Genomic DNA, 16406 nt, shown 5'->3' with positions numbered 1-16406 from the left:
ATTTAGCAACCGTGTATAACACGGGATTTTAACCTAGTTGTTACCAATGACACAATTTATTGACATTTTTCATTTAATTGTGAATCAATAAGATCAACTCGGTGACCCTAGTAACTCATAAGCAGCAAAGCTAGAGATTAGAGAATGGGTCAATCTCAAAGTCACACTTCCGAGTCCGCCATTGATGACACCTCAAAGGCCCCACCTTCTTCCATGGAATCTCTAATTGCAGGTCTATTTCCTTCCATTCTTCTTTTTGTGTTTCGTTCAACTTTTTTTTATCAACTTTTTATGATTAATTTGATTGCAATTTTTCTATGCAAATTACCCTCCTTAGTTTATTAACTTTCTGTTAAATGTAACGATTGATTAGAATTGAGGAATTTCGATAGTAACATTCTAGGGAGTTTGATTGGTAATAATAATAATCTAGGAGTTGGTTTTGACTGATAAAGTTTGATCCTTTTTTCCCACTGTTAAAGGTTGAAGATTGATCAGAGTTGATATGTCGTTTTAATTATTTCTTAATTTTGTCTCTATGGTTTTCGCCAGAAATTTGGGCTAGAATAATATATTTACTTGGGTATATAAAATTCATGATTTTTCATAAAAATTCCAAATAACTGCAATGAAGTGTTTGGAACTTTTGAGTCAATTGTATGCAATTCGGAGGTTAGTAATTCACAGATGATGTATGTAGTAGATTATTTCAACAACTTTTAGTTTTACCTTATAATAATGCTGTTTTTTTTTTTTTTTTTTTTTTTATATAAATAATAATGCTGTTCTTACTGTGAATTGAAACTTCCAGAAATTAGCAGCAAGTGTAGGATGTTATGTTATGCTTATATACGATACTTCCTTGAATGTTGTAAGTTTGGGTCAGGAAATGAGGCGAAAAGACAGGGCATGGATGTATAATAGATGTGATTATGTGAATAGGCATGTTGGTTTTACTTTCGGGTTGTTATTTTTCCAATGATTGAAACTGTCTGCAGTGTTGTCGGACTCTTATCTTGCTGTGTTTCTATAAGACATTGTTGTTAGGTGGTCACTTGGTTAAAACCTCGTAACCTTTAAACCTCTTGAAAGTGTTTAATTGTCGTTTGTGCTTTGAATAGATGTATGAGATGGGACTATCTTTCTTTTTTGCTAGCATTGACTATAGCCTTCATTTTATGTGGATTTAGGCAAGGGCTGGCTGTTTGGTGAGCTTGTTCCCACAGCATTCGGTCATGGGTTTTGGAGGAATGTAACATAGTCTTCCTCAAGGAAGTCGTGCAAACTTTCCTTGATTAAGTCATCCGTGTGGGTTGTCTTCACAGTGAAAGATATTCCAAAGTACTTTGATTTAAGATATATTGTCTGAACTGATTTAGGGGTTTTGAAAAGGGGAGGTCCAGTCTGTAGGTTGTAGCTGTTGGTTCAAGAACTCTGAATTCCTTTCTTAATAGCAGCCATAGAGGGCTTCTTTAGGCCTTTTTTTGCTCTTAGCAAGGCTTTGGTATGAATGTATGATGTGGTTATATATTATCATGATCTAGAGTTAATTCTTGTAAAAGCTAATGTAAATGTAAACAGTAAAAGCAAAAGTGAACCAAAATCTACCTTAGCATAAGGAAGGCCATGGAGGTAATTATTCTGTGTAGTTGTGTAAGTGGTTTCTAGTTTGAAAGATTACTTAGTCACTTGGACTATAAATCTATTGGCAGAGACAAGTGCTTGACTTGCTTGGGTGTATGGTTGCATAGGGATTAAGGAAGGCTAGTTTTGCTGAATGCATAACCGAATAATTGACAGGAATTGATCATTACAGTAATATCTTGATAACAAAGAAGAAAGACAGCGACAATGCTGTTTCGAGGCTATTCTTGTCTCTTGTAATATGTCAATTGATTATTACTGGGGAATTCAATCTATGTTTGTGCATGTTATTTCTAATGAATATACTATTAGTATTTTGAGCTTATATAATATCTTTTGGTGTTGCAGAGGCATCAGCATACGGTGATAGTGAGAATGAGGTAGTTGAGCTCTACTTTGAATTATCTTTGTTAAATCTTCAAGATCGTTTCTCTCAATGTATTCTATTGTTCTTTCCTAAATGAGTTGTATGTATTACTTACAGTCTATTGATGCAAAAGCTAGAAAAGCGTTGGAATGCCCATGTATAGCTGACTTGCGAAAAGGCCCGTGTGGTAGTCAATTTTCGGAGGCCTTCCTCTGTTTTCTTAAGAGCACTGCTGAAGAAAAGGTGAGTTCACATGTTAGGCTAGTGGTTTGTTAGTTTCTCTATACTCTATTAACAGCTTTTTGCATAGTATTATGTTTGAAAGGCAATACAGTGATGTGTAACTTAGTTACGTTTCATGAAGAACCTAACTCAATTAAAGTGAAGTGTTTGATTAATATTAACTGTTTAATGATCATTAATGTTTATGGTTGGAGGGGAGGCTATAGTGTACGTGGCGTGACTACTCATTTGAGGTTTGGCAAGGAAATAATGTTTGAAAAACTGGTTAATAATCTGTAATGGAATTATCGATACACTTCATTCTTTTGAGCAATTGAGGACATAATCCTTGGCTGGGTCATGATTGAATCATGCCTTTTGTTTCTTTGTTTTCAGGGCTCCGACTGTGTGCATCCATTTGTTGCATTGCAAAGCTGTATTAAAACCAATCCAAATGCATTTCCAGATGATGTCACGGGAGATGATCAAGTCAAGGAGAAGGTAGAGTCATCGTCTAATCACAGAATAAATCCACCAAGATGGTCTTTGGAATCCCAAAGTCCTAAACCTAGACTCTAGACCTTAGAGCACTTTATTCACTCTAAATTTGCAAACAGCTGATAACTGCTAAACTTGGGTTGTCTATCACTCTATCGAATTCGCATGTTTTATGAGTTAGAAGTAACAATCAGGCATGACATGGCCAGAGTTCATACATTTTTGGAAATTGTAATATATGATCAAATGCATTAACTTTTGCGTAGCTTGTACCTCCTTATCGAGCAAAGTTATACTACTTCGTATTTGCTTTCTGTGTTTGTTGTTTGTGATTATGCATAGCTCGATTTGTAAATTGATTCTAGGCTAGGCAGTGGGCAGAACCATAATTTTCTCCAATCCAGATTGCCCTCACCCCTTACATTCCCCTCTCACAGTCTCACACCCATACACATACAGATCCTTTCTAAACAAAGCCTCAAATTTGCTCATTCTTCCATGCAGGTATAATGAGGATGAGATTATAAAGAATAAGACTGGTAAACTGGTAATGGATCCTCTAGGACTAGAGGTGGCAAACTGGCAATGGATCCTAGATCCAGTTCCATCTTATAGGACCTGGGTCTCTAAATTTTGGACCCAACGAATCTATTTTTATGGATCGGTCATATCTCATATCCAATTTGAATCTAACCCGTAGACCTGATTTTTTATATTTTTATTTATATCCTTAGGGCTACATATAAGCATTAAATACACTCTAGAAAATTGTTTAAATTGAAATCATGACAAAAACACACTAATTACACTGATTTACGCGTGTTTTTGTCATGGATTCCTAATCTTCTATATAATTTAAGAGTTGTTTTTCAACATTCACCTATAACACTCCAAACCCTGAATTCTCAAAATCTAAGCAATCTTCTCTCTCTCTTTTTTTTTTTTTTTTTTTTTTTTTTTTTTTTTTTTGCAATAGTCTTCAAATAACTCCCACTTCTAAAAAAATATAAATAAAAAATTATAACTTCTACTTCTACTTTTTTTACAAACTAAATATATACACTTCATATAATCGTATGTATATCCGTGCGTTAACACATGTACACTCTAAATTTATATGATTTTCAAGAGTATATTTAATGTTTATATAAAGCCCTAAGGGCTATGCATAGCAATACCCATATTATAATGATATCGATTAAGATTAATTATAAATTGATCCGACTTTTCTTGTATAAATATACCTTTAAGTATTTCATTTTTATAAAAAAAAATACCCTGCATTATTTATTTATTTATTTTATTTTTTTTGCAATTTAAAAAATATATTAGCTATTTGTTATTTTGAAAAAAAATAATGGTTTAGCCATGTAGATATATTAGATGAACTTAATAAAATATAGTTCGTTCATAATAAATTAAAAATTAAAAAGATAATTTTAAAAAAAATACTTGCGAATTCAGATTCGTGGGAACGGATTTAGATTCGAATCCAGTAGGATCAGGTACAAATTTGACCAATTGCCACCTCTATCTAGGACACGGGGGATATTAAATCCGATCCTTATTCCATCAATTATTGTCAATAATAGAGAATTAAGAGAGTTTTAGAGAGAATAGAATCGTATGATTTCGTATTAGCGTATACACACATATATATACAACCTATCAAGTTAGGGCTCGGAACATGTACACGGCCCAATAGCTATATATACACACTATGGCTTAACACCCCCCCCCCCCCAAGTTGGAGCATGCAAATCACAAATGCCCAACTTGCCAAGCAAATACAAGAATTGTGTTTTGTTCAAAGCCTTAGTGAAAATATCCGCTCTGATACCATGTTAAATACGGGTCTGGGCCGCACCCGTCATGGGAGAGTGCAAGTCCACCACTTTACAAGACCAAAGAGGTTCCACCTCAAAACCATATGGCAATGAGGGGAGTAGCCCCTTAGCCTTATATTGTGGTGGTAACTCTTGAATTCTTTCAATGTGGGATTTCATAACCACTACACTCCCCCTTTAGTGTGGGACAAGAAGAATGCTCACATGTGGGTTGTTCATGGGCTCAACACTCCCCCTTACATGTGAGCTGTCCATAGTGTTTTTGGCCCAGTATACTTTAGCAAGGCCCCAATCGTGGGCTGGCTCTGATACCATGTCAATAATAGAGAATTAAGAGAGTTTTAGAGAGAATAGAATCGTATGATTTCGTATTAGCGTATACACACATATATATACAACCTATCAAGTTAGGGCTCGGAACATGTACATGGCCCAATAGCTATATATACACACTATGGCTTAACAATTATCCCCCACAAACAAACAAGTTGTCTTTTTGAAATTAATACAAATTAGTAATTGAAATATAAAAGAAAATATAAGTCAATAGTCAGCCCCTTAAATAAAAATAATTAACTTTGTAGGTACATTAATAAATAAATAAAGAGTTGGTTTAAAAAAAAAAAAAAAAAAAAAAAAAAAAAAAAAAAAAAAGGGTAGAATATAGAAGTGAAAATTCTCTATAAAAAAAACTCTACTTTTTTCTAAAGGCAAGTAGAGAGGGCTTTTATTATCATAATAAATCAATTTTCGACAAAGTTATGATACTTTGTGGAAATGAACCAATACAAACTAGTTCCGATGAACTACAAGTACCTCGAATTTTGCGGCGCCATTTTAGGAGTCATTTTGCGTGTAAAAAAATACCTCGAATTTTGTGGCGCCATTTTAGGAGTCATTTATAGGCCCGAATTTAGCTTGAAATTGACAATAAAATGACATAAATGTGTTGTATTGCATATCAAGAAATGTGTTAATTTACGTGTTGCTATTTGCTAATCATGAAAATTGTTTGAATAAGGTTTAGGATATTATTTTGGCGTTTAATGGTTCCAAATTAAGTTCAAAAGGACGTTAACATCTCGTTTTGCGTGTCGATGTTTTAGTATTACCTCACTAGCTACGTCATTACCCCAAGCGCAAAGATTCGCTGTTTTTGTTTTTAATAAGATACGAAGTAGTATATAATTGTAATCGATGAAATAGAAAAGAAGGCTAACCTTAGTCTGTCAAAGTTTTTCTCTATAGAATGTATAGGGAAAGTGGAGTGTAAATGTATTGGGAAAGTGGAGTGTAAATTGATGAACACATTGAGTTAGGTATCCACGTTCATCATCAAGAAATAAGGATTTTTTTTTTTTTTTTTTTTTTTGAAATTTAAATTAGATTGGTTAATGGGAAATTGGGGGGATTAAAATAGAGTAGTTTTGCAACTGTGCTCATTTTAGGTGTTTGTGATAGTTTACACGCAATTAGTTTTTTTTTTTTTTTTCTTTTATTTTGAAATTTAAATTGAAATTAGATTGGTTAATGGGAAATTGGAGGGATTAGGGTAATTAGGAGGGAGTGAATGAGGAGGCTTGGTTGGGGTTTTGGAGGCTCCTCATTGATCTGCTCTAAAATTATATTATAGATATGCATCTAATGTATCCCGTTTTAGTATATTTCTAGTGACAAATCTATTTCTTCTTTGTAATTGCATTTATCACATCATGATTTAAATTGTATTTTCCAAACTACTTTGTATGGAGTACATATCTATATATCTACTCTAATTAAGTGCATTTTATTACTACATACAAGATAGTTATTAAAAAAATTTGTTTTACTATAGCATGTAATACAAAATTACAAACAAACTAATTTGGGGATAAAGTGGCATAAATTCATAAATCTACTCTACTGTAGTTTCTACGAGCCCTTTTCCTAAATAATGTTGCCTTTTTATTTAAAGAAAGATTGTCAAAAATAATCCCTATTTGCACCATCCGTCAAAAATAATACTTCCTTTGTTTTTTATTTATTGCACCACTTGCTTTTTAAAGAGGTTTCACAAATATTGCACCAGAAAACAAAGTATCCACGTTCACACTACAAATATCCAATATATCCTTACTTTTGCTACTTGATTCTTTTGTTTATGCTTACATTACAATATTACATGGATAACTTTGTAATTTTACTCCTTTCTCTTCCTTTTTCCCACTAACAAAAAAAGTATGCCAACGTCTATGATGTAATAATAAAATAAAGAACCGAGGAAGTATAACTTTCGATTTAATAATCCCAATTTTATATTCTATCCGCCGTGCTTGCCCCACTTTCTCAACATGAGAAACATTAATGTTTCTCAAACATTAATATTTTATTATTATTTTATTACTTTTTCCCCTCATCTTCTTCTTCCTCCTGTGACTCCTTCCTCAAATCTCCATCAACAACCCAACTCCATCATCCTTCGATCCCAACTCGTGACCCACCTCCATCTTCATCCTTCTTCTTTGTCCTCTTCCAACCTTCAATTTAAGTAGTACTCCATTAAAGCTGTCAAATTTTCCTCTCTTGAACCACCATGTTCACCACCGTATTAACGGTCAGTGTTAACCCTAAAGGGTAGATGCATCATCCTAGCTCCTCCATTAAAGCTCCTGTTCAGTTTCTTCATTGAATTTCTTATTTATCCATGGAAGCTGTTCTTCGCTTCTCCATTGAAGCTGCTCTGTTACAGCTTGAATTCATCTACTCCCTCCGCATTCAATTATCTGCAACATTTGCCATAATAAGGTGCTACCTATTATCTGCAACAAATTTTTTTATTTCTATTTTTAGTAAAATTTATAGTGTAAAAAGACATCCTTACCCTTACTTTTTTGTTTTAAATTGATTTAACTTATCTTAATTATACACAAAGGGGACCACCTTTGCTCTCCTTTTTCCCACTCAAATGTACCCACATGCAAAATTAAGTCACATGCACCACTTTCTCTCTCCTATTTCCCTCCTTTTTTCCAACTTAATTAAACACCCTAAGGCCCCGTTCTTTAGAGCTGCTCTGCTCTGCTCTGCTCTGCTTTGCTCTGCTGAAATCTGCTCTGCTTTGCTCTGCTCTGCTAAAATCTGCTCTGCTCTGCTTCAATCTGCTCTGCTCTGCTCTGCCCCTGCCCTGCTCTGCTTCAATCTGCTCTGCTCTGCTCTGCCCCTGCCCTGCTCTGCTTAAAATTAATACTTAATATTGAATTATAATAATAATAATGTATATTTAATAATAATAATAAATAATTAATACTTAATGATAATAATAATTAATATTTAATAATAATAATAAATAAATAACATTTAATAATAATAATTAATATTTAATAATAATAATATATAATTAATATTTAATAATAATAATAAATAATATTTAATAATAATAATTAATATTTAATAATAATAATAATATTTAATAATAATAATAATATATAATTAATATTAAATAATAATGATATATAATAATATTTAATAATAATAATATTAATAATAATATAATTAATATTTGATAATAATAATATTTATAATAATATAATTAATATTTAATAATAATAATATTAATAATAATATAATTAATATTTAATAATATTAATATTATTAATAATAATTAATATTTAATAATAAAATTTAATAATTATAGTTATAATAATATTTAATATTTAATAACAATAATAAATCATTACTATTATTATTATAGTATTAGTAGTAGTAGTAGTAGTAGTAGTAATAATAATTGTAATAATAATTGTAATAATAATAATAATAATAATAGTAATAATAATAATAATATTAGTAATAATAATAATAATGATAATAATAATAATAATAATAATAATAATAATAATAATAATAATAATAATAATAATAATAATAATAATAATAATAATAATAATAATGAAATCTGCTCTGCTCGGCTCGGCTCTGCTTTGCTCTGCTCTGCTCTGCTTCAATCTGCTCTGCTCTGCTCTGCTCTGCTGAAATCTGCTCTGCTTTGCTCTGCTTTGCTCTGCTCTGCTGAAATCTGCTCTGCTCTGCCCAGAAGCTCAAAAGAACAGGGCCTAACTTGTCATTAAACTTCCCTAAAAGTTTTGCCTAGAAGTCCGTAAAAGTTGTCTTTGTTGTAGATAATTGAAACCGAAGGAAGTATTTATTTGACAAAATTACAATATTGCCCAACTTAATAACTGAAAATGACAAAATTGCCCCTTTGAGATACATAGAATCTTTCTCACGTTGAGAGACTTGTATTTACTCCTATCCGCCCACAATTTCTCTTCAATGGAGATATAACCTCTGTTGACAAAATACAGGCCATCAATTTGAGGAAAGAGAGTGAAGAATGAACAACACTTCAACAATGTTGCTGAGACGCAGCTTCTGTCGCGCAACCTTGAGCAATCCTCGTTGTTCATCATCCTTGAATAACAAAAAGAAGCCTCTTGTTTTCTTGGGTTCTCCTCAGGTTTCTGCCAAGGTTCTAGATGCTCTTTTTAATGCATCCCAGTCTCAAGACTCTTCTTTTGAGGTTGGTTTTCCAATTTTATTCATTTCATTTCTGGGTTTTCTTTTTCCTTCTTGTTTTTTGTAAAGATTTTCTCTTTATTTAGTTTGTTATGACTTTATTGATTTATATTGTGGGAAATTAGTGATTTGTATATATTGAAACTGTTTTGTATTTCTGATTGCAATTGGAGTTGGGGTTGTGATTGTTTTAGCAATTGAGCATTTGTTGGAAAACATGGAAATGTATTATGAATTTATGATTGCATTGAGATTTCTACATTAATATATCAGCTGTTGTGTATGTCTAGTGGTTATCTTTCCTTATTTCAACTTCTTAATTTGATTAGTTCATTGTGTTCTTGCAATCAGAATTATTAAAACATTCTTGAAAACTGAAACCCTTAATCCAAGACTCCAAGTTGATGCTAATCACCTGTCAACCCTTCCTTAATTTAGTCAGGTTTAGTATGAGTCGGCATTAACATAGGACTAGTATTAGGGTATAGGAGCATGAAGTTCTCCTACTTTCTTGACAACATTGTATATTTCCCTTTCTAAGCAGAAGTTGTGAACAATGTAAATATGTATTTTCTTAAAAATAGTTGTTATTCCTCTATTTTTAGTAACTAGAAGCTTCAAAAGTGTCTTTGCTATAGCTGGCTAAGCCGCAAAGGTCATAATTCTATGCAGCATGATCCCCTTGGGTGTGCTGTAGCTGTGGTTTAAGCAATCTGTGCTAGAAGTTGATGTTGTCATTCATTGTTTTGTTATAAGATATTTGCTTTTGAGAGCATGTACTATACGAAGTATAATAAATTCATAAAACTTTAAGAAGAAAGTTGCCTGAAAATGAGGCTAAAGGATAATCCTTCATGTTATTATGCCCTTGAGAATGTGGTGCCCTTACATTTCAATTCCGTATTGTCATGCTGGTTGGATCTTCGATTCAAATTATTTCTGAATATTTGTAATTTAGGTTGCAGCTATTGTCACCCAACCTCCATCTCAGAGAAATAGAGGCAGAAAGGTCTTGCCTTCTGCTGTTGCACAACATGCCCTTGAAAGGGGTTTCTCTTCCGATCTCATTTTCACACCCGAACGGGCAAATGAGGTAATTATCTGGCTTGTTCACTCCAAATTATGCTTTTATTGAAATTATTGTGGAGTATATGATGATTTTTGAATTACTAGGGACTGTCCCCTAGATGAAGCTTGTGCATAAGATTTTGCAATAGTTTGTTTCAAGATTATTATATGCCTTGGTTTCTTATGACGGATGAAATATGCAAGAAATGTTTTGTGTAGCATGTGTTTATTCAACAGCTGTGAGCCTGTTATATACTTATATGTACGATTGACTGCACTGTAAGGGAGATCATGTCCCATACTCCCATGTGCCACCTTGTAACATGATAAACAAATATTGTGCTTTCTGCTTTGATTGCCTTTGTTGGGGCATATATAACTATATAAGTACTCATGCATTGTGCAATATATTTTTTTTACTATTGAACACGATCCATATCCGTCATAGCTAGACTGCAAAGTGGTATACGCTGAGATTCTAGAAGCTTCAATCTCACCAAGTATTAGTTATTAAATTCATAGTTCTGAAAAAGAAAAGGCTTCTCTTGTATTATATTGGTTAGTGTCAAGGTACTAGGATTTCATGTAGACCTCCCCAGACCTTGCCTCAGGAATCATACTGGTCCGTTGTCAATGCTGTTGGATTCCAGAAAGGCTAATAAATAATCTTAAGCAGTGATAAATTCTGCAACATTCTCTTCTGTAGCTCTAATATTGTTTGGTAAGCAATGATTGAGTTGATCATTTTATGTACTCATATTACCAGGAATGGTTTTTGGCCAATCTTAGAGCCTTGGAACCTGAACTTTGTATTACAGCAGCTTATGGAAATATTCTATCCAACAAGTTTCTAAACATTCCAAAGCAAGGTTGGTACATCATTCCCCATACAGTACCTTAAATATTTGTATCCCATTGATTCTGTAACCATAGCAATAGAGCACCTTACTCAAAGGATAGCATCAGTTTCCTAATTATTAGATGAGAATGAATTACTATAATGTTTATCTTTTTATTTTTTTGTTCCCTACTCATTTTCCCCTCTCTAGTTCTCAACCCAATACTCTGTTGTTTCTGCACATGTATAGGCACGGTAAATATACACCCAAGTTTGCTGCCTCTTTATCGTGGTGCTGCTCCCGTTCAAAGAGCATTGCAGGTTGAAATGATTTATTAGATCTTTATTATTTACCATCTTGCATGCAAATTTTAAATATGTATGTGTTTGGGTGTTTCAATTTTATCCAGGATGGTGTTACGGAAACTGGCGTCTCATTAGCATTCACTGTTAGAGCACTGGATGCTGGACCTATCATTGCATCTCAAAAAGTTGGTGTGGATGAGAATATTAAGGTACTTATACTTATCATGAAACTCAATTATTGATTTGGAGTTGTATGTAGACTCTGAGTCTATTTATAGATTATTAAGAAGGTGAAATTACTTAGGAATGGATGTATATTAATTTTTATTTGCATCAAGAATTATATTCTAGCTCTGAGGTCTTGTTAAACACAATGGTTTGTTGTAGATACCACAATGTTTTTCTGTTTGCTCTTACTTCAGTAATTATCTGTGTGATGGTTAGGTATAGATACATTCTATGGAGCATGGTGTATCTTATTTTCAATATTTGAGCACAATCGTCTAATTAATATACTTTCACCAATTTGCATGCAGGCACCAGATTTACTGGATTTTCTCTTTGATCTTGGTGTGTCAGCTGTCAACTTCTTTTATGTATCAAATACTTGCTGCAAAATTTCTATTTTCTTGCTTAAATAGCTGATATGTTAGCCTTGATGTGAGCTGTTATTGATCTCAGCTGCCTCTGCTTTGCAGCTTCTATATATTGTACATGTTATTATGCATAATGTGAAGTTTTATTGTGAAATAGGTGCTTCATTTCTGCACAAGTAACTTATATGGAAGTATGGAATTATAACCTGTATTCCATACTGGGATATTGTTGTTCTCAAATCCTCTTTCAAATTTAACTTTTCATCATCTAGCATACAATATAATTACATTGCTAAACCAGGATTAATTTGATGCTTTTGACAGAGTGGATGGTATCTTAAATTATTGTACTCACGTACATTTTACTTATGTTGCCTCTATCCTTTTCATACAAGACTGAGTAAACAAATCTTCCTCAACCCAATAGCAAGTACATTTCTGATGCTGTTGTATTATGCTTCATAGGCTCAAGACTTTTGTTGCACGAGCTTCCTTCTATAATTGACGGCACAGCAAGAACTAAAGCACAACCTCAAGATGATTCTAAAGCTACCTTAGCTCCAAAGGTATCTATACGGTTACTTTATGTTATGCCATCCTGGGGATCTTTTCTCCATGCAAGCTTGAGTTAAGAGGTGATAACTTTGTGCAGATTACTCCCGAAGAATCATGGCTATCGTTTGATCAAGACGCTACTGTCCTGCATAATAAGGTAGTACTATTTTGTGCTTTTTCGTATGATTTGAGTCAATCATGACGACATTTTTAGGTACGGGCATTTGCAGGTTGGCCTGGAACTCGAGCTAGAGTTCTAGTTGTGGATGGAGCACATGCTCAAGAGAACGGTTTAGAGTTAAAAATAATTTCAACAAAAGTTTCCAGCACTTTCAACGCTCAGAATGCTGAGGCAGATTATGTCGCTTTCAGAAATGGTGCATTGATCTTTACTTGTGGTGGAGGCACAGCTTTGGAGGTCAGGGTCCTTAATTCTTTAGCTTTTTTAGAATTAGCTATGCCTTTTCCTTTCCTTTGGTTGCAGGAGATATCGGTTGTGGGGTATGCCAAATTGCCAATTGAGAGTTATTCAATATTGGTCAAGATGAGTACCTCTAATGCTTTAACGTATTAGGATGATCACTAATGTTTGAAGTGTGTATGCCCCCATAGTCTTCTTTTCTTCTCCCTTCGTATAAATATTAATATAGTCATGTATATGAATTTGGGTCGATTGGAAATACTGTCATATTTCCTAAAATATGGTATTGTATTTAATCAAAAGTTTCTTAACATTTCCATTGATAATTAAAGCAGAGAACATTATGGCAATGCAGGTTCTAGAAGTTCAGCTCCCAGGCAAGAAAGTGGTGAATGCAGCTGCATTCTGGAATGGCTTGCGAGGTCAAAAGCTAAAAGTTTCTGTAGACAAGGGAGCTGCAATGTCACAAGCGTAAAAAGCAAGTGAGTAATTTCTTCGTTTTTTCATCAGAACTTCCTAGTAAAGAAGGGGATAGGCCGCCATAGTTGCTTTAACTGAAGAGTTGAAACTTGAGAGCAGCAGAGGCACTACATGAAGTGCTGTCCATAACTATAGCACCATGCCTGATTTTTGTCGATACTGACTTCTGTTGCCAGTAACTCAGCCTTTCATTCATCGGTCATTTTACTATTCCCCCAATCAAACATCATCATGTAGTAACATGAGCTTTGGCCGAGTAATTTTTTGAACTATTGATCTGAGACATCATACTTCTGCTACAAGCAGATTTATTGGTTTTCCGATGAACTCTTACAAATTGTAACCAGTTGTAAAAAATTTATTTCAAATCAAAATCAGTTTTGATCAGCAATTATTGGAATTAATATTAATTTTTCTTACAATTTTTTTACGGGAAAAAATTAATTCTTATTACCACCTATCGAAAATGCTGTTACATAGTTTATTATTGACGAAGAAACTTCATTAATCCAATTACCCTAACAAGAAATGGCTACCAGGGTTAATGTTATTTTTTTCATTTTTTCTCACATACATGAGGTTTTTATGATACTCATAGACGTCCTAGTACTTTTGTCTTTGAAAAGCTAGACAATTTAAAATGTTTGAAAGTACGTAAAATTTTAGTGGATTTTGAAAGCTAACTTAAAGGCTTGCTCGAGTGAGGTTGGGCATTATGAGTGGTTCGTACCCTATCTTCAAACCTGGTAGTTAGGGGTTGATCATTTAATAGGAGGCATTATTTTGATATCACCCTTCATTATAGGCTAGTCATGATGCGAGTCTAATGTACACTACATGAGTATACGTCATTGCTTTAAATGTACAACCCTTTCGTGTTAGCCGCAAAAATAAGTTTTGATCAGTAAAATTCAGCTTTAATCGAGAAATCGTTTTAAAAAAAAAAAAGACCTTACTCGTAATTAGTATAAAGAAAATAGTCATTTCTAATTTACTTACTCCTTGAACAAGAATAGTTCACTATTTGGGATGGAAATTCACTATTTCTCAATTTAGTGCAACATAATATGCTAATAACACGGATAATAATATCAAACTTTTACAGCCAGTCAGCCATTATTGACATATTCTGGCCCCCTTTTTGATTAAAAATTTAAAATATAAACGGTTAAAAAAGCAAAGCCACACCTAACGAACAAAAATGAAAGCAAAACACAAAAGCACTTCAAAAATACTTTCTCCATTAGCCTAATCTATAATTAATTAATTCTAATATCCAAAAAGCAAACTCACTCACTCATAAAGTTATAATATCAAGACATAATATCATGCATTTTGAGCATCTTTGATCATAAATTTGGTCTAAATTCTAGATCATTTATACTTTGATCAATCATTCAACCTCCTTTTTTCTTTGATTTTTCATTTTCTCTTGGTTAAGATCACGCAGTCAAGAGATACCATTCCTCATTTAAATTAAAATAATATCTTATCTTAAACACTAAAATTGATGTGATTTGTGTCTATAAGTTGTTATCCTTAGAGAAATTAAAAGGCCATGGTTCAATTGTTCAAACACGAGTTTGTTTAAACTTTAGGACAATGTTTTAATCACGACACAACTGTTATTATTATTCCAAATAACATAAATTTGTAAATAGCTTACCTCGCCTTATCTAGTTATCTCTAACGCCACAAAGTTGTGAGACGCATGCATGCATGATATATACGTTCCAATAAGAATATCTAATCCGAGGAAGAAGATTAATTAAGTAGACTAACTAATATTCCCAATCAAGCTGTAATACATTATAGAAATACTGTTAAAACATTTGGAGACAGTTGTTGTAATGATAATCCTACATACTAAAATCTAATTGCATAAATTAAACCTATCTAACCTTTTCTTTTTAAAGAAAGTTGGCACAAAGTGCTTATACTGTAACCTGGCTAAAATTCTGTAAATATATTAGATAAATTAAAGTTTGGACCTCTCATACAACTAAGGCTACTTACTTTATGTGACAATTGAATAATTTTAATTATATAGTACAATATATTTTCTCACCCTATATAAGTCTTCTGCCTGAAGTGCATACATGCTTTGCTTTTCTTCACAGCAAGATAAAATGGGTGCACTTGACTATTTTGCCAACTTTTGCACTGTCACCAGCACAAGGAACAGGCGTAGGCCTTTTCAGGTAAGCGCCTCCGGTTACATTTTTCTAATTAAATTAAATTAAACCCTCTGTCCAGAATTAATAGTCACGTTCATATATTGTGTAATTTATACTCGATATTGTGACTCTTAAATTTGGACGGAGTTAGTATATATGAATTGTAACTAGTACACTATGATGAGATTTTGGTGTTGTTTTTTCTTGTCATAAGACAGTTGAGATCAAAGTCAAAATGGATTGTGATGGTTGTGAAAGAAGAATAAGAAGTGCTGTCACCAACCTCAAAGGTTCTCTTCTCTTCATAATCCATCTTTCTCTTTGAATTCTTCCTATTTTCTTACAAGTATTTATTAGATAATGTGAATTTTGAGTTGTACATACTTTACACAGTAGTTTTATTTGTCATATAGCAGTTATATGTAGAATAAACTTTCTTTATGGTTACGTTCCACATATTGTAACAATTTTTTATACTATATCTCGTTTACATCATTGTCTTAACGTGACATTTTAATGTACGTAGGAGTCAGATCTGTAGAGGTAATTAGGAAGCAGAGCAAGGTGACAGTAAGTGGGCATGTAGATCCAAACAAAGTACTAAAGAAAGTGAAGGACACTGGAAAAAAACGAGCTGAATTTTGGCCCTATATTGAGCATAATTTAGTAGCATATCCTTATGTTGTTGGAGCCTATGATAAGAGGGCACCTGCTGGTTATGTTAAAGATGTTCCTCAAGCTTACCCTTCTTACAATGGACCTCAAGATAACATTTCTACTTTTTTTAGTGATGATAATACTGATGCTTGTTCCATTATGTAAACAATTTTATG

General features: G+C 33.0%; 3 protein-coding genes across 3 annotated transcripts; all 3 read left to right on the top strand.

The window, feature by feature from the left end:
• The first annotated feature begins 93 nt into the window (after nt 1-93).
• Nucleotides 94-2968, top strand: LOC145594923 (mitochondrial intermembrane space import and assembly protein 40 homolog). Its single transcript, XM_081651274.1, has 4 exons — nt 94-232; nt 1993-2024; nt 2129-2254; nt 2630-2968. Exons 1-4 carry the CDS (start codon nt 145-147, stop codon nt 2810-2812), a joined length of 429 nt encoding a protein of 142 aa, XP_081507400.1. The 5' UTR covers nt 94-144; the 3' UTR covers nt 2813-2968.
• A 5917-nt stretch (nt 2969-8885) lies between these two features.
• LOC145594650 (uncharacterized) lies at nt 8886-13787 on the top strand. The gene is made up of 10 exons (XM_081650981.1): nt 8886-9136; nt 10091-10225; nt 10967-11069; nt 11289-11359; nt 11449-11553; nt 11881-11914; nt 12406-12506; nt 12593-12652; nt 12710-12913; nt 13272-13787. Exons 1-10 carry the CDS (start codon nt 8951-8953, stop codon nt 13389-13391), a joined length of 1119 nt encoding a protein of 372 aa, XP_081507107.1. The 5' UTR covers nt 8886-8950; the 3' UTR covers nt 13392-13787.
• Nucleotides 13788-15462: 1675 nt separating this feature from the next.
• LOC145595330 (heavy metal-associated isoprenylated plant protein 21-like) lies at nt 15463-16406 on the top strand. The gene is made up of 3 exons (XM_081651721.1): nt 15463-15597; nt 15788-15863; nt 16100-16406. Exons 1-3 carry the CDS (start codon nt 15496-15498, stop codon nt 16393-16395), a joined length of 474 nt encoding a protein of 157 aa, XP_081507847.1. The 5' UTR covers nt 15463-15495; the 3' UTR covers nt 16396-16406.

The sequence above is a fragment of the Chenopodium album genome, chromosome 19 (genome assembly GCF_948465745.1).
Source record: "Chenopodium album chromosome 19, dcCheAlbu1.1, whole genome shotgun sequence".
In the NCBI taxonomy this organism is placed as follows: domain Eukaryota; kingdom Viridiplantae; phylum Streptophyta; class Magnoliopsida; order Caryophyllales; family Amaranthaceae; genus Chenopodium; species Chenopodium album.
Note: the sequence above shows the minus strand (reverse complement) of the source record. Positions and strands in the feature narration are given on the sequence as shown.